Source organism: Diadema antillarum, unplaced genomic scaffold (assembly GCF_040938485.1).
Source record: "Diadema antillarum isolate AM-2024a unplaced genomic scaffold, OU_Dant_1.0 scf00000031, whole genome shotgun sequence".
NCBI lineage: Eukaryota > Metazoa > Echinodermata > Echinoidea > Diadematoida > Diadematidae > Diadema > Diadema antillarum.
Window position 1 is genome coordinate 36229 of NW_027270920.1, and position 23607 is coordinate 59835.

Below are 23607 nucleotides of genomic sequence, written 5' to 3' on the forward strand. Positions count from 1 at the left end.
TAAATGTCTTGTTATTAATCACCCTTTTTTTAACTTCACGTTTCACTTTCCAAGTTAAAAAATTCAAAGGGAACATATTAAGTTTTTTGTTTTTTTCATGATAATTGTTTTTTTTTTCTATTGTAAAATCTCATTCAATTTGCATTGTCCAGTAAAGTGGGATTGCACCATACAGGAAACAATATAGTAAGATATTAATTTCATAGGATAATGAGAGTGGTTTAATCTCAAATGTATGTTAAATATATATGACAAAAAAATGGAGGTCTGGTGTGTAAGAGAGTCACAACTCATGCACATAAAAGATCCTGCTTCATTTATTCATTGCAATTAAGAGCAGGGTGCATAACAAAGTGAAATGGCCCTGCCTCACATCAAACTGGACCCCATGGAAGACCAGCTAGTGCAGCTGAATATGGGCCATGCAGCCATCTTGTCAGATTGAAAACTGAAACAAGCAAACTCTGTTTTGTTCTTGTTGATATATTAGAATCAGTGGACATCATCTATTGCAGCTCGGTATCTGAAACAAAAAAATACTTTATAATGCAATGTGCAGTTCGGAATTTCAAAGTCAGGAAAATCAGAGATAGACGTTAGAATTGCTTTTCTCCCATTCCAACAGAGCTCTGTCACATGACCAGCTTTGTGCAGATGCTGGAAAACATTCAGATGTCCTTCCAGAAGGCGGCCTCGCTGAGCGAGGGCAGCCTTCGGGTTGCCACCTCCCTGGGTATTCCACTGACTCTTAAGCTTTCTGGCTCAGCCGTTACAGCGATCGACGGTGCAGGAGCAATAAATATTGAGCCTTCATTGCCGCAGCTAATGTTTGGTGCCCCTCCTTCTCAAATCAGCATCAATGGTACTTTCAATCCTCGGTGAGCACTGATGCTTTTTCTGTTTATTGCTGGATCTTACAGTAGTTTGCTTTCTTTCATCTCCAACATCTTCCACTGTAGGAGAGAAGGATTTTTTTGTTCATTTATAGCACTGGGACAGTTCAATTTAGCAGCTAAATGATTCCCACATCAAGGCAGTTTGAATTCCATGAAAGGACTTTGTCATGCATTTATGTGTGTTCTTTAACCCGTTGAGGACGAGGACCGAGTACACTTGGGCAGCTGTCTATGGGAAATGCGTGTTGTAGCAAAATCAGTCTGTCCTCAACGGGTTAAGATGCACCCTTTGATTATTTCTCTCAGTTAGCTTCATACTATAGTTCTCTTAGAGTACATAAAATGTCTTCACCTCTTAGTTCACTGAGATTATATCAAATCGAATGTAACTTCACCCTATGTTGTAGTTCTCTGAGGATGTACGAGTTAATATTACCCCTTAATTCACTGAGAAGACATGATTAAAATTATCAGTCCTCTCTGTTCACCCATAGCCACAATCTCAGTCCTCTCTGTTCACCCGCAGCCACAATCTTACACTTTGCCAAAAAAAAAAAAAGAAAAGAAAGGAAACACTTTTGTTCAGTTCATATTTTTCATAGATTTCATAGATCATGATCCTCCGTATGAAACTAGACAATGGCTACCATGGTACCACAGGAAGCTGCATTATTGTAATTTTCAATGATATCTGCAAAATGTATATGTAAACAATCTTATTTGAAAATCAAATACTGTATACGCCATATATTTCGTGAGTCTAAATTTTCGCAAATCGGGAATTCCCAACGATTTCGCGAGTACTAAAATTTGCGATCGTGAAGTCCTGTACTTAACGGAGAAGTGTACATGTGTACGTCACATTCACATCGGGATCAGAGTCATTATTTTTGCGTTTCTTTAATTTCGCGAATAGCACCTGATTTGCGAAATTCGCAAAAATAAAAACCTCGCGAAATATTCGGCATATACAGTAGGCCTACTTCCGTGGAGGCTCTGCAACAATTGTAATGCAGTATTAGTTTACTGAGAGGAAAAGATTGGTCCTGTGTGGTTGACGATTGTCAGATATGATATACTAACTCCACATCTACTGTAGATGTGAATTAAGACTTTCGTGTCTTATTTCCTTCAGCCTAGCCATGCAGATGACAGGGAGTATGGGAGTGAGTATCCATGATGCCATCAAGACCGGTGTTGCCCTCAAGGTGTCCCTCAACTCATCCCTCTTCCTGAATGGATCAGTCCGCTTCGACGTCCATAGACAAGACTACACCCTCAACCTGACGACGCCCACAGAGAAGCGGCCGCTGTTTGCCTTCAGCAGTAAACCGTTGACCTACTTTGAGGCAAGTCTACTACTGACATCTAAATATCACTATCACAAAAACCGCATGCAGACATGATACAATAGGGAGCTTTAGATATTTGCGACACAGACGTTACAGAGGAAAAAAAGACAAAACCTATTCTGTGCCTGTGCAAAATCGCTTATCAAAATCAATCTTGCATTGTCTGTGTTATCACTGTCAGTTCGGGGCCCATTTTGTGTTTACTCAAATTCACGACACAGAGAGCTACTTGATGCAGTAATCATATGGGAGCCCCATTTTGCTTTGTTAATAGGTTGCTTCTTCGCGAAATCTGAAGCTACTTTACAACATGACGCAGGGAGAGAGAAGAACGGCAAATGCAATCGTTGTCTAAACATCCGTGTTGCAAATCTAAAGCTCCCTATTTTGGGGTTGCTCAAAGACAAGCACACATCAATCATGACTTCACACCACAGTGAGACCATGTACATCATTTTAAGCTGCAATTGGTTGACTTCTGTTAGAACAAAAACATAACTAGAGAAGCACTTTGAGAGCGCAGACCTCCGCCAAGCATGCAAATCATTTTCAACACTGATATTGTTCTTCCATAGAGATATCAGTGATTTCCACCCATACGTACTTATAGCATTGTGTGCTGAAAGTTGCCTGCTTTCCCAATATAGAAGCCTTTGTTACGTCATAAACCCTCAGCTGCATGGCGCACCTCGCCCCAGCAGAAACTAGAGCACGCACTTTAGTGCGCGCAGGCAAACCTCAAATACGCGCAGCCTGAACTCCCAAGTTCATTGACCCTATACCTGCCAAAATATCAAAAATCCTTCATAAATTCCCCCAAAATTCTCGGATCACTACCAAAAGTTAATTGTTTGTTACTTGTGTCATTCTTAATCTTTCCTGCAAGTTTCATCCCAATCCGTTAACTATTTTTTGAGTTATTTTGCACACAGACAAACTAACTAACGAACACTCACACAAACCAACGGTAACGAAAACATAACCTCCTCCCTTGGCGGAGGTAACTATTGAAACTATATTTTCAGCTGTATTTCATAAATAAGTAACAGAATAATTTGTATTTGGGAAGAGTGTATGCTTATTTGAATGATACAGTTTGATATTTTAGCATAAATTTTCAGAATATGTGTTAAAAACTAGTAAAGCATTAGTTTCTTGAGATGAGGACAAAATGTTGAAATAATTAAACCTTTTTGCATACGTGAATCAATAATCCACAGGGTGATGCTGATGGAAAGACTGTGCAAACGGTAACCAACAGTAAGAAGCCAAGGTCTATGGAGGTAAGTCAGAATGTCACTGTTCTTTAGTTAGGACAAAGTTTGTCAGCAAAATTCAAACAAAGGGTATTCAAAGCAGACACATGTATGGACTACAGACTTATAACAGCATTGTCTTATTATACATGTATGTCTGCAGTCCATATACATTGTGTAAGTGTCTGCTTACCCTCTATGCTTGTCATTTTGCCTGTGATGAAGACCCAACTTGAATAAACTGCATGTTTTTCAGAAAGTGTACGATATGTTCTTACATTTCATGTATTGGCTATTTGGTAATTACCCTAATCACTATACCAGATAATCTCATAGTAACTCTGATGATCAATATAAATCGCCCCATATTGATACTTAGTTTTTTGGTTTTTTTTCACTTGGTTTCATGGAAATACAATCATCACAATGATGTAGTAATGATGAATGGTAGAGACATTAACCCTAACTTACCTGGGCTATTTAGCAAGCTTGAATTCCGGGGGAGGGGGGCATTATGGCCCCCCCTTCAGATCTTGGCTGTTGATCGCGCGATCACCGCAAAATTTTGCATGAACATAAAGCCGGATGTAATCTACAAGATTGTTAAGTTAAATTTTCAAAAAAAAATACATTTCTATTTTAAATTAATTAATTATGCAAATATATGCAAAAAACCTCATTTTCGTCTGTAATTGGCTTGTAAAAGCTTATGGAATGCTGATTTCTGGTGTAAATATTCTTAGTGACATTCCAAATATTTGTGCGTAAAAAAAAAATTCAGTACCAAAATTAATTTCTTATGTTTTTTATTGTTTTAGCATTTTTTATGTATTTCTCTGTTTTTTCAAACTTTTGTTTTTGTTGTTTTTTCAGCAGAATTTGTCATACACATCTTTAGAAGCATAATTATACTAAAATAAATTTATTTCAGCAATCAAAATTAAAAATATGATTCTTTATATGAATTAATTGAAAAAACACAATTATGCCCCCCCCCCCCCCCCCCCCCCCCCCCCCCCCCAGTTAAAAGCTCTGAGCACCTCATGGAATCACACAATAATCTATAGCTTATTTCTGCACAAGAAAATTGTTTTTTGAAAGAGTAAACTTAAAATGTTTACTCAGTTTTTTTTTGAGGGGGGCATAAATGGGTAGACCATTCCTTTCTCATAGTTCATAAAAGGCAGCTGGAAATTTCATGTAATTTTAAATGCGAGTCAAATGCGTATCATTTCTGTATGATTAGCAGCAAATACAGTCTGTATGATATTATCAATAAGATTATATGCTCCATTGCTATATTTTGTTGCAGGTGAAACCTGAGCTGTTGGGCGTTGGGCTTGGTGCATCATTCGTGGGACCTTCCGACAAACTCACCCCATACAGTTTGCTGAAAGGACCAATGCAGTTGAACGTTAGTCTCCTTCCAGGAAAATCTGCACCAAGAGAGCTTCAAGTACACCTTCGCATCAAAGACAAGTATGAGATGGTGCTGAGGGACCCCACCAATACCCACTCACACTATTACCATCATTTTGACTCTCCATTAAGATGGACGTTTGGCACAGCAGAAAGTAAATGGATGGCAGCAAACCACATACATAAAGATCTCCAGGACAGCCAAATACATGATAGCATTTATCATGGACATATAATGGCAGATTATCACCATGGAGACCACCATTATAGTGGAAGTGATGAACATCATCATGGAAGTCTTCTAGGAGGTTATCACCATGGAGACTATCACCATGGAGACCACCACAGTGGAAGTGATGAACATCATCATGGAAGTCTTCTAGGAGGTTATCACCATGGAGACCACCACAGCGGAAGTGACGAACATCATCATGGAAGTCTTCTAGGAGGTTATCACCATGGATACCATCACAGTGGAAGTGATGAACATCATCATAGAAGTCTTCTGGGAGGTTATCACCATGGCGATCACCACAGTGGAAGTGATGAACATCATCATGGAAGTCTTCTAGGAGGTTATCACCATGGCGATCACCATAGTGGAAGTGATGAACATCATCATGGTCACCCACTGCCCCTTGGAGATCATCACTATGGTTACCACCATAGTGGAAGTGATGAACATCATCATTACCCTTATCCAATCTATAATGTGACAAAGATGGAAGGACAAAAACATAATCATACAGACTACCACCATGTCGATGAGAATGGTAAACCACTTCAGTATGAGCATTCTCATACTGTGTATAAGGTCAAACCTCTTCGCTCCACTGATCAGTATCACCATGATCATCACTTTGGAAGTGATGAGCATCATCATGGAAGTCTTCTAGGAGGCTATCACCATGGAGACCATCATAGTGGAAGTGATGAACATCATCATGGTCACCCACTGCCCCTTGGAGATCATGTCCATGGTTACCATCACAGTGGAAGTGATGAACATCATCATGGAAGTCTTCTAGGAGGCTATCACCATGGAGACCATCATAGTGGAAGTGATGAACATCATCATGGAGGTCTTCTAGGAGGTTATTACCATGGAGACCACCACAGTGGAAGTGATGAACATCATCATGGAAGTCTGCTAGGAGGTTATCACCATGGAGACCATCATAGTGGAAGTGATGAACATCATCATGGTCACCCACTGCCCCTTGGAGATCATGTCCATGGTTACCATCACAGTGGAAGCGATGAACATCATCATGGAAGTCTTCTAGGAGGTTATCGCCATGGAGACCATCATAGTGGAAGTGATGAACATCATTATGGAAGTCTTCTAGGAGGTTATTACCATGGAGACCACCACAGTGGAAGTGATGAACATCATCATGGTCACCCATTGCCCCTTGGAGATCATCTCCATGGATACCATTACAGTGGAAGTGATGAACATCATCATGGTCACCCACTGCCCCTTGGAGATCATGACCATGGTTACCACCATAGTGGAAGTGATGAACATCATCATTACCCTCATCCAATCTATAATGTGACAAAGATGGAAGGACAAAAACATAATCATACAGACTACCACCATGTCGATGAGAATGGTAAACCACTTCAGTATGAGCATTCTCATACTGTGTATAAGGTCAAACCTCTTCCCTCCACAGATCAGTATCACCATGATCATCACTTTGGAAGTGATGAGCATCATCATGGAAGTCTTCTAGGAGGTTATCACCATGGAGACCACCACAGTGGAAGTGATGAACATCATCATGGAAGTCTTCTGGGAGGTTATCACCATGGAGACCACCACAGTGGAAGTGATGAACATCATTACGGAAGTCTTTTGGGAGGTTATCACCATGGATACCATCATAGTGGAAGTGATGAACATCATCATAGTCACCCACTGCCCCTTGGAGATCATCTCCATGGTTACCATCACAGTGGAAGTGATGAACATCATCATGGAAGTCTTCTAGGAGGCTATCACCATGGAGACCACCACAGTGGAAGTGATGAACATCATCATGGTCACCCACTGCCCCTTGGAGATCATCTCCATGGTTACCATCACAGTGGAAGTGATGAACATCATCATGGAAGTCTTCTAGGAGGTTATCACCATGGAGACCACCACAGTGGGAGTGATGAACATCATCATTATCCACATCCAATCTATAATGTGACAAAGATGGAGGATCACACACATAACCACACAGACTACCACCATGTTGATGAGAATGGTAAACCTCTGCAATATGAGCATTCTCATACTGTGTACAAGGTTGACCGTATTCCCTCTGCAGATTATTCCAATCAGCATCATTATGCTCATCATGATGGAAGCGACGAACATCATCACAGCAGTCTTCTGGGAGATCATCATTATGGATACCACCACAGCGGAAGTGATGAGCATCACTACTATGATGCCATGCATCACTCCCTGGTAGTTAATGATAATCCACACAATCACACTTTGCGCTACCATATTGGAGGCCAAGTCAAGGAGGTAACCTATGAGCACAACCATCCTGTGCCCCGCCCCCATGCAGTGCCTTTGCAGAATCATCCTCATTTTATCAGGGATCGTCCAGCCAGTGTAGACACAGAATCTGTGAAAAAGGAAGTCCACACTAGATACTCTTCAGCGTTTTCCTCTATGATGGACCGAGTCTATGACTATATTGATACTTGGTTTGGCCAGTCACATGAGTCAGTGCCTACTGGTGAGCCTGAGGGTGTCACACCCACAGAAAGTCCAACCACTGTTTCATCTGCTAACATGACAAGAGCTGAAACCCAGAAACCAGCCAGCTCTGCCCCTCAGGATGCCAGGATGAAGCAGATCTTGCAAATTATTGACCGTCGCTTCGGCTTCCACGTGCCCCACAACCATTCGGTCTTCCATCATGGTGACAGTCATCTCCATGACTACCATCACCATGGCAGCCATGAACACACCCATCTTCACCGTCATGGGGCATACAATGGAACTGATGATGCTCACTTTAGACATCATTATCACCACCATCAGCACAGCTCCTTCAGTGAATACTTTGACCAAGCCTTTAGCAATATGGACCTGGACCAGTTTGTCAAGATTGTTACCAGGAACTTCTTCCTAAATGTGAGTCTCTCCAGTCTATTACTGTTGTTTGTGCATTTATTCATAATGTTAACATGATATTATGTGCATATGCTTTTATACGTGGTAAGCATCAGATGTATGTAACATTTATTGATTTGATGACCACTGAAGGAGACTGCCATGCCGTCAAACCCCCGTTTGAGACAAGCAAGACCCCATTGGCAAACGAAGCTGATGGGGTGCTATACCCCCCTAACGAGTCCTCGTTTGAGAAGTGGGAGGATATGTATTTGCCCATTGCAAAATAACTTTCTACTCAGGCGTGGCAAACCTGGAGGTCAAGCCAGGGTTTAATGACTGCAACAGCTGTCATATTACGTAAGAGCATGATAAGGATATCTGCCTGTGGCAGACCATTCAAAGTGAACTCAATTTTCTCTATTCTTTCTAAAGTTTTCAACTTTATATTCTATTGAGAAATTCTGTGGTCATCCGTTTTAAATTTCGAACGGAAAAAATTGACCCATAAATAACGAAAATACAGGAATAAGGAGAGCATTAATACTGAATGTATACACTCACACACACACGCACCATGGAGCTACATAGCCCATGCCAAAACCAAAACAATCTCCTCCTCTCGCGGGTGCCCCCCACCCCACGTGGCGGTGACTGATGCTTAGATTAGGCCAGGGTCAAGAAACGGGTGTTTTATATCTTTGGTTTTTAAGTCCTTGATTGCCAAGATATACACTGGCATTGTCTACAGGGGTGTAGCTTCTTCAAAGGAGAGATTTGCCTCATGTCTATTTTAATGTCTGATCTCTTGTGCTGATAGATTCATCATCATGTTAAAGGCGTGATTTAAGGTAACACCAGCTAAAATGGAAGTGCTGGTTTTTGTAACCATTTTCATTTGAAATCTGCCCTTTTTATTTTCAAATGACAAAATCTCTCCTGGTAGTAAACAACAATATGGCAGGAAAATTATCAAATGCTCCTCCTGTCACAAATTGAAGGTATTTGTCTTAAAGGAAATGTTCATGGAGTACAAACCAGGACACAGGTTTTGATGTGATTTTTTTTCCTTCAGATTACGGCCAAGGCTGCAGACAATATGACCGATGACCGCACCATAATGGTCAAGTTGAATGCTGACCTCCAGAGCCCTCGACACAAGGGTGTGGAACTGCAGATCTTCCCAGCAGTGCAGCTGGAGCAGAGTGAAAAGGATGAGGCAACTCCTCTACCACTTAGCAACCATCACCATGGCAACCACCACCATCACTATCACCATTATCATGATGAAAGACAGGTACCGGAGTATTCTGCGTGTCAGTAAGCAGTTCTTACTGCCATTTTAGTACTACTGTGATGTAGTGTAACTACGTGCCTAATTTCTTCATGGTTTAAGAATATATCATATTGGCGGTCCTGGAATAGTAAGTGTGGGTATAATGTGAAGTACACTAAGGATATAATAAACAGACTGTCAGATAACTTCTTATGCAGATACATGTTTCTATGTTGTTTGACTGCTTTGCTTCTATATTAATTTTGTTTCTGCGGTGTTTTATTCTGAACTTTCCTGTGTTGCTTATTTTCAGGTGTTCTGCATGCAGTTTGCAGCTGACTTACCTCCACCCTTTAAGTCGGATGAACCTGCAACTGTTCCCACGCCTCTCAATCATCATCATTACCATGACTACAGTGATGAACATTACCATGCTAATGTACTTGGTATCCATCACCATAGTGATGAACATCATTTCCATGGCAACCATGATCTTAACAATGGCAGTACTCCACAAGGTCTTCATTACCACCACCATTCTCATAGTGATGAGCATTACCATGGCGACCCGGTTGGTCTGCATTATCACAGCGATGAACATCATTTCCATGGCAACCATGATCTTCACAACCACAGTGCTCCACAAGGTCTTCATTACCACCACCATTCTCATAGTGATGAGCATTACCATGGCGACCCAGTTGGTCTTCACTATCATAGTGATGAGTATCATCATGGTCACACTTTGGGCTTACATCATCCTATTCCATCCTCCAACGCCTCAGCCCGTTCCCTTCCAGTCGTTGCTCATGACAACCATCATCATCTTCATCTGGATGAGATGGGAATGCATGGTCGTGGGAGTCAGCTGGCGATGGGTCCTCAGGTGGGATTCTCCCTGAATGTTGGATGGGGCAAAACTTGTTTCTCTGACAAGGGCATCACACTCAAGGTGAGATGGCATCAATACTCTGTATCATCAAATCAAAGTATATTTCTTGTATTGATTAAATGAGAAAGATAGTATATCATAGCAATGATTGATATTGTTGTTGCTATACAGAATAGATCAGGTTTGGTTTATATCATTTTAGCCCTATTTTGGGGGAGTGTAAATAAAATACCGTCATCTCTTCATTTTGTGTGTGTGAATTAGGCAGATTTCATTGGGAACGTAATTTCACAGAATCCTCTAAGCTGAGTAATTCTGATGAATTCCAAGTATAAAGAACATAATGAACAAAGAGCACATTTTGACTGCTTTTGCTTATGCTGTTCTCCATATGAGTTGAGGAAAGAAAAAGGAATACTAGAGATATTTTTTTAAGAATGGTAATCTGAGAATTGCAATGAAATTGGAGCCTGACGGGAGATATACAACAGAAACAAAAGCAAACCAAAAAGAAGGAGTGGTAAAAAAAAATGCAGCAAATAGAAACAAAGAAGAAATGTGAAGAAAAACGTGTCTCTGTTCCTATTACTTGGCAGGGTAAATTTGAGCGAAGCAATGCGCAGAGAGAGGACCTGGTCCAGGACTCACCCATGGTGACCCAGTGTAAGAAAGACAAAGTCCTCGGCAACCGCTTCTCACCTGCCTGCAAGGAGGTCATGAAGACACGGGACCAACTTCAAGCTATGCACCTCCAGCTTAGCCACCGACATGTTAGTCAAAATGATTTTAGTGTCGCTCTATTATCTAGTGTACTTTATAGAAAGTAAGAAATCATACATACAAAACAGTGTGTTTTGAAAAGAACTTTGCAAAAATAGCTGTTAAAAGCTACTGGTCCAGTAGGGGCAAGCCAATGGAGTAAAATGGGTTCAAAACAGGCCTGAGGTTTTGATTCTAGCAGAATCTTTGTCAGAGCCAAACTGACCTTCATTTTGCCTCTGACAAAGATTCTGCTTGGTCCAAAAGCTCAGGCCCCCTTTGACTCCATTAAGAAAAGATAAAAAAGGTTAGCATCTTCAAACCTATTGAGGACAGACTGATTTTGCTACGACACACATTTTCCGTAGACACCTGCCCGAGTATACTCAGGACTCGTCTTCACCAGGTTTATTAGGGGAATAAAACCCAAAATACATGATTGTACATGGACATATGGCCTGCCTGCAACTATGGGGGTAGAAAGTCTATTCTATTGAGAGAACATTTGTAGATGAATTTGTAGATGAATGTAGATGAATTTGTTACGAACATCTTTTTGTTTTCTTTCCCACAGCTGCCCTACTCTCTGCAGCAAGCGATCTCTGGAGGCCTAGAAAACATCAAACACCTGCTATGGGGCAAGGCTGAGGCTGAGAGATTTAATGATGGCCACTCTCATGGAGAGGTACGTAGGTGGTGATGTTGACTCTAATTACTGAGGAGCAATTTAGATATACCTCCAGGAGTAAACTTACATTGGATTTTTTTCTTCCACTTAATTTCAATGATGTTGACTTTACAAAACTTACTTTCTGCAGTTTTTCCTTCAGTTGTTTTACTGTGTTTACTGTATAGCTTTTTATATTACCAGGAAAAACATTGCAAATATATCAATATGTCAAGAGATAATGTTCACCTGCCAGACTTGACAATACAGTACCATTAATGTACTGACATAACCGTGCCAGATTTACGGGGGGTGGGGGGGGGGGGGGTTTGGGGGTTTAAACCCCCTCCTTAGGCTGCCAAGTTAAAAAAAAAAGAAAAAAAGAATGCACAAACAAACAACAAATAATTAATCAATTATTTTAAGACCAAAATAAACATGAAGGCACTTTTCTTGACTAAAAATTGTCAATTTCATAACTGAAAATGCAAAATTCTCACCCCTGAATGGGGCAAAAATTATAATACACTAACAATATACATTATATCTATACACTAATATTTACTTATGAGTAAATTTAGTGTATATCAAGATGGTAGCCTGGCGTCCTCGACTGTGCCCCGTGGAGCATAACTTTAGTAAACCCTACATGTTTCCTTTTCTTCTACGCTTTCTAGTAATATAAGAATAATTTTTATTGCTCGAACAATGCGATTATGTTTTAGCTTTTAATGAATACATTTCAGACGAATGGCAAAGTGAAAGTGGCTCGCTCGCTCTGTCCGTACTTATAGTAAAATGAATAGTTTGCATAAGTTATGATCATAGTCCTTCACAGTGATTTTTTTCTACTATGTTTAATTCCCTAGAAATTTGATTTTAATGCTCTACAATGTATAAACACAACTTTTATACTCTGTTTTTACAAAAAGTCCTTACCGTGGAAAGGGGTATTCCCCTCCCACACCCTCCCGCGCTCAGTCGCTTCGCTCCCTCGCCGAGGATCTCACACCGTCACATAAAATAATGTACCCCCGTATCTCATAACCATAGTCCTTGGCAATGATTCTTTCCACTGTTTAATTCCCTATAAATTTGCTTTTAAATGCTCTATAAACACGACTTTTGTACTCCGATTTTACAAAAAGTCCCTACCGTGGGAGGGGGTATCCCCCCTCTCACATGAATGTGCTCCCCGTCGAGATTTTGCCCCCCCCAAAAAAAAAAACAAAAAAAAAACAAAACAAAACAAAACAAAACAAAACAAAACAAAACAAAACAAAACAAAACAACAGCAACAAAAACAGAAGTGGTCCGGTGTGCAGCCCCCCCCCCCCCAATTATTTGGGCAAAAAAGAGAGAAAAAATAGAGCGTGCAAGTATGCTTAAAATCGCAAGCTGGCAACCCTAAAAATGAAAAATCTCCCTACTGTGGGAGGGGGAATACCCCCCTCCCACACCCACCCCCCCCCCCCCCATTGCTCGCTTCACTCGCTCATGCTTGGTCGCTACGCTCCCTCGTAGTACCCAGCTCAGCCCCTGAAAACCCCTCCTTGGAAAAAAGCTAGATCCGCCCCTGCATAAATAATTTGGTAATTAATGATTATTTTTAAGTACTTTTAGGCACCCATGTGTGGACTAGACCAAAGTTTTGTAGCTGTTGCTTCAATTTCTGTGTAGTGTATGAAATCAAGAATACAGGACAACTTTCATGACTGGTAGTAGTAGGTAACTGCTTATCTCTTTAAACAACATATGTTCATAACCAAGGCTAAATGACATTGCAAACTGCTATTCAGCACACCTGATTGGTGCGTTATGCATGTTTTATCATTAAGTATATAAAACACAAACCATAAAAAATAATAGCATAACGATATGAATTTTCTTTCCTTTAAGTGTACTTTGCTAATTCTGGTGATTGCACAAGAAGTGAATGTACAGCTGTAAATGGTGAAGTTCAAAAATATGCCAAATTCATATTTGTTCTTGAATATACAGTATATCATGCCTGTAATTCTGTTTTCTAACATTGCAGATATTGCTCTCTGCTAGTTTGAGTGACTCTCACAACAGCGCCAACATCACGCTGTCTGGGTCACATGACCTGATGCGAGTCAACGACATCAAACTACCGCTCATGGTTGCACCATACAATGTCAGGAAACCCTATGTGGAGGGATTTATGGATGACCTTCTGAAGCAGCCGTTCATGCGTAAGAATTTATCCCATTGTGTTTGAAATTATTGATTCATTTGAATATGTGACCCTGCATCACAAAACCAACAAAAAGTCGCCAAACATGAATTTCTAGTTAAGGGCAGATTCTGAAAGAGCAGACTGTAAGCTTTACAATGATGTATAGCTCAATTGAAATGGACTCTCCTTACCTATCTAAATATTGGAAAGAAAGCACCCACTCTGGAAAAGTGCGAACCGAGAAAAGAGGCTCTCAAGTACACGGTCTATCTGTCTATTCAAGCACTTAATCTTTACCAAATCGTGCTAGCTGTGCGATGAATATGACAAAAAAACAGGACGTAAACCACTGGAGCAACAACAATGAGGGGATTATCAGATTAAGTTGAAATTGAGCATGCTCTATCAAAACATTCTTTCTGTGATTAATGTAAACTTTCAAAGCAGTAGCCTTATCCCTTCAAAAGTTATCAGACTCGAAAGTGAAGAGTGTGCAAAGGATTATCAAGAAATGAAAAGGGGCCTCTAAGACATACCTGATCTCACTACTTTACAAAAAAGGGTTGTAGAAAACTGCTGAAAATGCACTTTTCTATTCATTTTATGATCCCAAACTTTAAGAATAATGTAGAAAAACGGTAGCTCTTTCAGAAAATTGGAAAAACTTAATATTGACTTGGTTGACCCTTTTCACCTTTTTTGAGTCCTCACGTAGAATCAAGGGGTACGACTTTTTGTCCGTTTTGTGGTGCGCGGTCACATATGCTGTTACTCTATTGTCACTCCTACCTAATGACTGCTTTCTTTCGTCTTATCCCCTGTTGAATAATGTCATCATTGGGACTTGATGACTTCTGCTCTTGTACGTCAACACTTTTATCAAATGTGAGATACCACGTTCAACTCCATGGTGAACTGATCAATTGTTAAATCTTTGGTAATCTCCTAGTCTGGCAGGGTAGCAAGAAGTCAACTTGGTGTGATCCATAGGCCTCGACCAATCATCAGAAGCAGATCTAGAGGGGGGGTTGGGGGGGGTTGCAACCCCCCCCCCCCCAAAAAAAAAAAAAAAAAAAAAAAAAAAAAATCCGGGGACCATTTAAAAAAAATCTTATCTTTTTTTTAAACTTGTAATTTTATTTTTTTCTATTTATGTATTGCACATGGCAATGACCTCTATACCAAAAATAGTGGTGTTTTAGATGCAAGAAAATGCCATTTTCACACACAGATTTTCAAAATTCTCCCTACTGTGGGAGGGGGGAAACCTCCCTCCCACACCCTCCCCCCCTTTATAAAAAGCTAGATCCGCCCCTGATCATCATCCAAGTATCAACCAGTTGTACTTAAGTGCGTGTTTGACCACTTTACTGGGATTTCCCTGTACTCTTTATGAGAAGTGTGAAGTGGTTATCTAGCAACAAGATACATTGTAAATGTTATAAAATGGAATGGGAAAAAGTACTTGTTTCCCTTGTGTTTTAACTTACTTTACGTGGTCACTAAGGTAGTGCTTAAATGCTACCAAGCGAGATACCACGAGACTGATGACTGTAAGTCCCCTCCAAAGGACTAAGCAATGGGGATAACATGCCTTGCCCAGGGGAACAACCTGTGGTACCAGGGGACTTGAACCAAGGATCTCAAGTTTGAGAGTCTGTCATCTTATCCACTGAGCCATAGCAGCTGCTCAGAAAGAAAAGGGATTACATGTACAAAGAGAGAAAATGTGATTGCAACTTCAAACAAAGATCCTATTTGTGTGACAAGTTGGACAGATTGAGTGCATAGACTAAGTCATTTAAGACTTCAAAGAGCTAATCGAAGTCATTACATTTTGTGCAGAAAGAATCTTTTTCTTATCTTTCTATCCCGACAGCGAAGTGTCACCTGCTGTCAGATGGTAACATCACCACCTTTGATCATGTGACTTTCCCCTACACTTTGTCCGAGTGTGAACATGTGGTTGCCAGGGATTGCTCCAGCTTGCAGCATTTCACACTGCTAGCCAGGGGAGTGGCTCAGAAGAAGGTAATGCACCCCCCCCCCCCCCCCCACTATGGGGTCCGATGGAACGCATGCGTGTTCCAAAAATCTCTGGTAAAGGGGTACCATACTTTTCATGCTACAAAATACAATCTGAGAATTTTAAAAAGAGGGTGTTTTTTTTTCTCTCTTCTCTTTGGACTCCTGAAAAATTTTGAAATTGCGTTATGAAATACTGTAAAACATGATATATTCGCGGCACGAAATTTTCACGAATTGGAGCCGACAGCCTTTTTCGTGGCAAGAAATTTTCGCGAATAGCCACTTGCGTTCAATGCATATACTGTAAATAAGAAATTTTGCGTGCATTTTAATTTCGAAAATTCGCGAAATTAAAATGCACGCGAACATTTCTCGTTTTACAGTATCTTGGAGATCATAGAAAAAGTAATCAAATTTGAGGGATCAAATTTGTGAAATTGCTGTTGGTTTTGCAAGCTCATTTCATGTTCACTATTGTTTTATATTATTATCTTTTAAAGGTATTAATTGCTCAGACATTTTACCCGAGATGTTGGGGGGGGGGGGGGGGGGTCTGTCTTTCAAGAGATAGGGGTTGGGATGAGAGCTCACCAGAGATGGGTGGGGGGCTAGGAGTGCATTGAGCAGTGTTTCCGATTTCGAGGGATCTCCAAGGCAGGGAAAGCCTACACAAAACCTACCAATTGGGGGTCCAGACATTTTAGCAGTCTCTAGATATAGGGAGTGCTTTCAAAGGGAGGGAATGAACACACAATCATATACCCTAACTATGACTGGGGGGCTGAGGGGAGGTTTTGTTGTTTTGCTGTAAATGTGTATATTTTTGCGTGATTTATTTTTTGGGCTAAGCAGCTCAAAAACATATTGTGGGCTCTTTGTGCGCAATTGCCAACCCACTCAAACTATGCAGAGAAAACTATGAAGATATTTTTGCGGGTTTTAGGATTCAAGCTAGCCAAAAGTAGAGCGAAATACAAAAAAATTAATGTACCATGAAAATTTTTGCATTTACAGTAGTGCATATGGCCATATATCGGGCAGTTGCCCCCTGGCTAAACACTGGTTAGTGATAAGGTTAGAGTGAAGATTAGGTTTAGGGTTAGAGTTTGGGTAAGGGTTAGGTTTCAATTCAGGATTTGGGATTAGGGTTAGAGTCATCGGAAGGGTCTAAGGTAATTGCCCTAGACCCTATATAGCATACATGTATATTTCACAAGGTTTTTATTTTCGTGGATTTTGCGGGTCTGGTGCTGTTTTGTGAATTAAACCATGCACAGAAATACCTCCTGTGATCCTGAAATGAAATGTGATGTGCATGATACAATCTTTTCTTTCTGCAATGGGATTAGAAACCTTTGTTATTCTTATGCCATTTTCCTTAAAATGTGGTTTATGTTTCAGGCAATTACTCTGTTTGCTGGTGCAAACAAAGTGGAACTGACCCCACACGAGTCCTCTGATATCATCAGCATTGTGCTGAATGAAGACCCAGTAGAGGTACCCAGGTACTCCAAGGTGGTTCTCTATGATGACGGCACCAGCTCCACAGAGTCCCTTATTCAGGGCCAGGATCTGAGACTCAAGGCACCAGGACCAAACATGATTGACGTGGTATGCTATGTGTGAAGCATTGGTTGTGACTGTGTAGCTGTAAAACTCATGGTTACTAATTAAGGTTCATAATTACCTCCACCAAGGGAGGAGGTTATGTTTTTGTTACCGTTGGTTTGTTTGTTAGTTAGTTAGTTAGTTAGGTCCTACCCGAGTTTGTCTGTGTGCAAAATAACTCAAAAAGTAGTATTAAACAGACTTGGATGAAATTTACAGGAAAGGTTTAGAATGATACAAGTAACAGATGATTAAATTTTGTTAGTGATCCGAGAATTTTTGGGGAATTTATGCAGGATTTTTGATATTTTGGCAGGTAGGGTCAATGAACTTGGGAGTTCAGGCTGCGCGTATTTGAGGTTTGCATGTGCGCACTAAAGTGCGTGCTCTAGTTTCTGCAAGGGCGAGGCGCGCCGTGCAGCTGAGGGTTTATAACGTAACAAAGGCTTCTATATTGGGAAATTGGGCGACTTTTAGCACACAATGCTATAAGTATGTATGGGTGGAAATCACTATCGCTATGGAAGAACGCGATCAGTGGTGGAAATGAGCTGCATGCTTTGCGGAGGTTTGCGCTCTCAGAGTCTAGTTCCTTCATGTAGCTGTGATTATGAGGACAGTAATGGCAGAACTTGCTGATAATTTACATCCTCTGAGTCAATTACCTCATATTTATCTACTTACTAAGTTTCTATACATAGATATGAACAAACATTAGGTATGTGCTATGTTCACTTGTGTGTGCATGCATGTGTGTGTGTGTGTGTGTGTGTGTGTGTGTGTCCCCACCCCATGCACTCTGCAGTTCTGCAGGGACCACTTGTGTTTCCTGAATCTCCGGTATCAATATAAGGGTGTATTTTTGCGTGAGTAAACCAGCTCAAGATTTCAAGAAAGGGAGTGAAATTACATTTAACTTCTTACCTAGAGATTTGTATTAATTTTCTTTCTTCTTTCTCTTCATATTCCTGAGAAATCTAAAAAGGAAATTTTAAATCATGTGGGAAATCATAGAAAAATTGATTAAATCCTGGGATGGAATTCCTGTTAGTTTTAAAAACTCACTCCTCTTACAGGATTATTTTATTTAAAAAGTAAAAACACAAGCTCATGTTTTGCAACTTTATCAGGGTATCGTGGTGATGAACAGGTCATTATCCTTGTTTATGTTCCTTCTCTACCATTTCTTGACAGACAAAGAGATACCTGGAATACCAGAAGGAGATGGAGCAGGCTACGGAGGAAGTGACCACACCCGTGACCACACCCGTAACCACGCCCAGGAGAGAAGGAAAAGCTCTCAGTCTTCATGAGATCTTGACAGGACATGCTGAGCACGTCCATCACCATGACAACCATAAAGGTCATCACCATGACCACCATGAAGGTCATCACCATAGTCACAGTCACCGCCAAAAGGTAGTAAGCCCACCATTCACATTATCAACAAATCATGTCGTTTATTTTCTCTTGAATGCACAGAAACATTGTTTTGGCGCTGTGCCAATTTCTCATTATTTGTCTTTCGTGTTAACTCGTCTGTTTATGTTATGACACCAAATTGATAAAAGCAACAATGTAATGGTGATAATTATGTTGATTACATAGGATAATGATGACAATAACAATGTTTATAGTGATAGTTATCATCATCATAACACGAACTATGATGGTAATATTGTGCAGCCATTAAAGTCTCCCCCCCCCCCCATTTTTGTTTTGTTTTTGTAAAGATCCAGTAAAATTAATTGACATACTGTGTAAGACAGATATTACCATATAAGCCATATATTCTTTGAAGTTTGGAAGTCTGATGCTATTTGTGAATTTTACAACACACAGCACCATCAATTCTGATGTCAACATGAATGTGACGTGCACATGTACATTTTTCTTTTCATTACTGTCATCCAGGATTGCAAATTCAACCACTGGCAACATTGTCAGGAAGTCCAGATTCGCCAAAAATTAGACTCTGTACATATATGGTGTATACAGTGATAAATGTGTGGCATATATGACTCATCACAAAATCATTCTCACATACTGTATGTTATTTTTGTGAGGGTTTAATTTTCGCGAATTTGGCGAATCACTGTTGGACCGTGAGTTTAACAACACGCGAAAATGTCGCCATAGGCTGGGCTAATAGTGCATTTCGTTGTCAATTCCCCGAAAACAACATCTCATGAAAGTGTCCATGACCTCCTCATTCGTGAAAATATCTGTACGCAAAAATAAGAGCTTATACAGTAGTCTCCTTCATTAAGGCCGAGATCTGACAGCAAAGCACGGTGATTTGTCATAAACAAAATTGGAAATTTGATATTTGTCTTAATAGAAATGAGATGTTTGAAATCTCAGCTCTCTCTTTTCTCGCAAGTCTAAGCAGTTAAATTTCCTGAAAATTAACCTTTGTGGGTTTTCACGGAGCATGTTGTGATGACAGTTTGAATTGACTTATTGCATATAGCCCTTTCTGTGCTTTGAGTGCCAATTGGCACAGTGTAGTGTACACACAGTCCAAAATCTCTGGCAGTGAAAGGATCAATGCCTAATCCCTTGCATGCTTGACTCTATCTAAAGTTCAGAACAGACTCATGAGACTGTGATTAGTTTGGGCCAGCTTTCCTCTCATTGTTTGAGATAGTTTAGAGATAAAATGGGGTAAATTACGGTCAAACCTGTCTTAGTGACCCCCTATCTATAGAGGCTTCCTGCTGTATAGTACACAACCGTTAATGACAATTCCCTCTGAGAGAAAAAGCATGTTAAAGGACTTGTCTATAGCAGCCACCTGTCTACATGTACAACAACCCCTTTTTTCATCTCCCTTGGGTGGCTACCATATACAGGTTTGGCTGTATATATCATTGGAAAGATGAGAAAGATGAGCAGAATATAATGACCAACATCATCATAAAAATCATATGATATTCAGTGACTTGATCATGTTTTTATATGAATGACATGTGATCATCGTGTAAGGTCACATGACCAATTTATGATGATCTTCTCCTAGTTGTCAGGTGAAGACCTGTACTGGGCGGGCCTGACCCGGTATGTGGAGCTAGTCATGAAGGACCAGGAGGCCGAGTTTGAGCGCTTCTACCAGCCCCTCCTGGAAGGCGGGGCCGACCCTGCCCGGCAACTACAACCCATTGAGACGCTGCGCCTGATCCGTGTGGATGGCAGCTACCTGATCGATGCTCCAAATGAAGGCGTCATGGTCTTCTATGATGGGATGGACGTCAGAGTCAAGGTATCATTTTTGTTTTTCTCCCTGCTCTGTTTCTATGGCAACAACGTCCTCAATCAGAGAATTGAAAAACAGACAAATCATACACAAAAGCATACATTGAATATACTGCAAAATATTACTTGCATGTAGTGCATTCCATCATATAAACCTCTGTGGTGGTACTCTTAAACTATTAGCTGTGTATATGATTTTTTTAATCACATTTTTTCAACCTCCTCAAAAACAAAACAACAGATTCATGTGAGAGAATGCCTGTAATACAGAACCACATATCTATGCAGACATGGTCACATTGTAAAAGTGGCCCAAGCAATCTCTATGTACCATTCCAATGACTTCTGAAACTACCTTTGATACTTTTCTGATATTTCTCATAACTTTAGCCAGTCTAACACTTCAGTTTCATTCACAGTAACTACAGTATTCCCATTCAGTTGAATTTGTCCACACTACAACCACGCTTGGTGTGAACTTGTGATAAGACACTCAAGTAGATGTTCTTGATTTGTGTGATCTGTACATTGACATGGAATACCAGTCACCATTAAATCGTTGTTACTTTTTCAGATCTCAAGGAGGTACCAGAACCTTCAGTGTGGTCTATGTGGTAACTTTGATGGAGAATCAACGCCAGAGACAGAGTTTGTTGGTCCTGGCGGAAAAGTTTATTCCAGCGGACCACATTTTGCTCGGTCATACCAGCTGACCAATGATGAGTGCACCCGAAGGGCAGGTGAGTAGCCATAGGGGTCAGGTTCTATTTCTTGGTTAACCCTTGCTGGCTGTGCTTTCTTCCCCCAAATGGACACAGACATCTAGAAACCTATTGTGAATGAATAGAGATTACCTAATCCCTCTAATCCTTACTGTGTCACCATGGCCTTCCTCATGGACTGAGGCACATTGCTGTATTTGTGCGACCTTGCTGAACTTTACAAGTTTATAGCTACAATGTAGGTTAAATTTGGATGTACATTACTGAATGCTGGTAAACTAAAGCTTGCCATAATTAAGTAAAAGCTTGGCACAAAAGAGTTAAAGGATGAAGACTTCACTTATCTCAAATCTCTCCAAACACTTTGTTGAAACTAGTATTGACTTCATAAGTACATGGGCTAACAGGGACTTGTGCCAATTACAAATAAATAGTAAAATTTTTGGATTGCTGGTTCAAGTGGAAACTGAATCCGCCATGTATGAAATCTGTGCTCTGTGGTGAATTATCACATCTCCATGGCACTGAGAGCATTAACCTTACTTGGATAGTCACATTGCTTATTGTAAGATTCTTTATAGTGTGAAAACAGTGAAACAAAAGACATTCTTTGCATAATTCTTCAAGATGAGAATGAATCCGGGATTTTTTTTCTCACTGCTTTAAATTGCCGACTCTTTTGGAATACACATATCTCTCCTCTCATGTGTAGCCAGTTTCTGTGTTTTCATAATGCCATCGGTCAAAAAGCAGGGGCAGATCCAGGGAGGACTGCAACCGGCGCACGCCCCCCCCCCTTTATTTTTTGTTGAAACAAAAGATATAAAAAGAAAAAAAATGGGGGAGGGGTGCATGCGCCCCCCTTTAATTTTGTAAACGCGCCCCCTCTTTACGCAATTCCTGGATCCGCCCCTGAAGAAGTCTCTCAGGACAGATATGCATACCTGTACTAATGTTATTCTTTGTTTTTAAAGTTTAAGATGAAAATGAATCCACGAGTATTTTGTAACTCTTTGCTGTTCTTTTTTCTTCATGATCCATCAGACAACAGCTGTCTTCCCTTGATGACACAAGTGAAGAAGTCTAGAATCATTGTGGATGACTATGAATACACCTGCCGCTCTGACCTCCAAGTGCCCCAGTGCCCTCCCACCCACCTGGCCTCCAAGACAGAGAAAGTTGTAGTGACGTTTACCTGCCGAGGCACCCTGCTCACTTGCAATTGGAACTGTGAGGACAAGGAGATGAGGGTTACTGCTAATGTGGACATGCACATGAACTGTGTCCCCACACCGTAGTAACACAGATATCACATTTAGTCTTCAAACAATGCAGTACTGTATAAGTGGATAAACTCCTCCAAGTAATCTTTTTTGCTCTTGGCAGGGTAAGATGAATTTCACACGTTTTTAATTCTTTAGAATTGAGACATTAACTAGTGGTACGTATGGCAAGCAAAAATATTTGCGTGCTTTTTTTTTTGTGCTAATTTCTGGTCACAAGAAATGCACAAAAATTTCCACACTGCAAAAATTTCCACTTTACAGTAATGTGTTTTATTACTAGCATTTTTTTAAAGATGAAACATTAGGTAGAAAGACAATATGCTTACACCTTCACTTCCCATGTAACAGCTTAGTATATACAATGTATAAGTTTCATTCAAATGTTTTATTCGTGCAAATACGCATGGAAAATTATTGTCTTCACCATGACCGGAAATTAAGAGTAATAATGAATGATTGTGGCCGTATTTTCTATGTTTGTCTGAACTACTCTGATACTTCTATGGAAGAAGTTTAAGATTTTTAACCCATTGAGGACAAGTTGAATTTGCTATAACACACATTTCCCATAGACATCTGCCCAAGTATAATCAGGATTCGTCTTCAAGGGGTTAAAGAAAAGCAATGCACTTCTTCCTTGACATTATGTAACTTAATTACTTTTCCTCCTAATTGGACCTCCTCTTCCTCATCCCCCCTCCCCCCATTTGCTGTCATCTTCATGTACATCCTACTGGGTATGATCCACACTGTGAGATTGAGGACCACACAAGTCTAGCTCGTTTCCATGGGAACAGCAATGTACTATCACATTACTTCATCGTATTGCAATAAAAGTTACGAGCTGTGTCAACTCATTTC

General features: G+C 40.4%; 1 protein-coding gene across 1 annotated transcript in view; it reads left to right on the plus strand.

Moving 5' to 3' along the window:
* LOC139741545 (uncharacterized) overlaps window positions 1-22758 on the plus strand; it is a gene marked incomplete at its 5' end in the record, with an annotated part of 56152 nt that extends 33394 nt beyond the window's left edge. Inside the window, 18 exons of the mRNA XM_071652127.1 lie at window positions 626-878; window positions 2032-2245; window positions 3469-3531; window positions 4817-5138; window positions 5247-6481; window positions 6611-7126; window positions 7265-8074; window positions 9129-9350; window positions 9643-10281; window positions 10818-10991; window positions 11555-11665; window positions 13686-13863; window positions 15727-15878; window positions 17277-17486; window positions 18678-18902; window positions 20506-20745; window positions 21313-21478; window positions 22505-22758. Of these exons, the coding sequence (XP_071508228.1) occupies window positions 626-878; window positions 2032-2245; window positions 3469-3531; window positions 4817-5138; window positions 5247-6481; window positions 6611-7126; window positions 7265-8074; window positions 9129-9350; window positions 9643-10281; window positions 10818-10991; window positions 11555-11665; window positions 13686-13863; window positions 15727-15878; window positions 17277-17486; window positions 18678-18902; window positions 20506-20745; window positions 21313-21478; window positions 22505-22758 (5984 nt within the window). The remainder of the gene's footprint in view (window positions 1-625; window positions 879-2031; window positions 2246-3468; window positions 3532-4816; window positions 5139-5246; window positions 6482-6610; window positions 7127-7264; window positions 8075-9128; window positions 9351-9642; window positions 10282-10817; window positions 10992-11554; window positions 11666-13685; window positions 13864-15726; window positions 15879-17276; window positions 17487-18677; window positions 18903-20505; window positions 20746-21312; window positions 21479-22504) is intronic.
* Window positions 22759-23607: the final 849 nt, after the last annotated feature.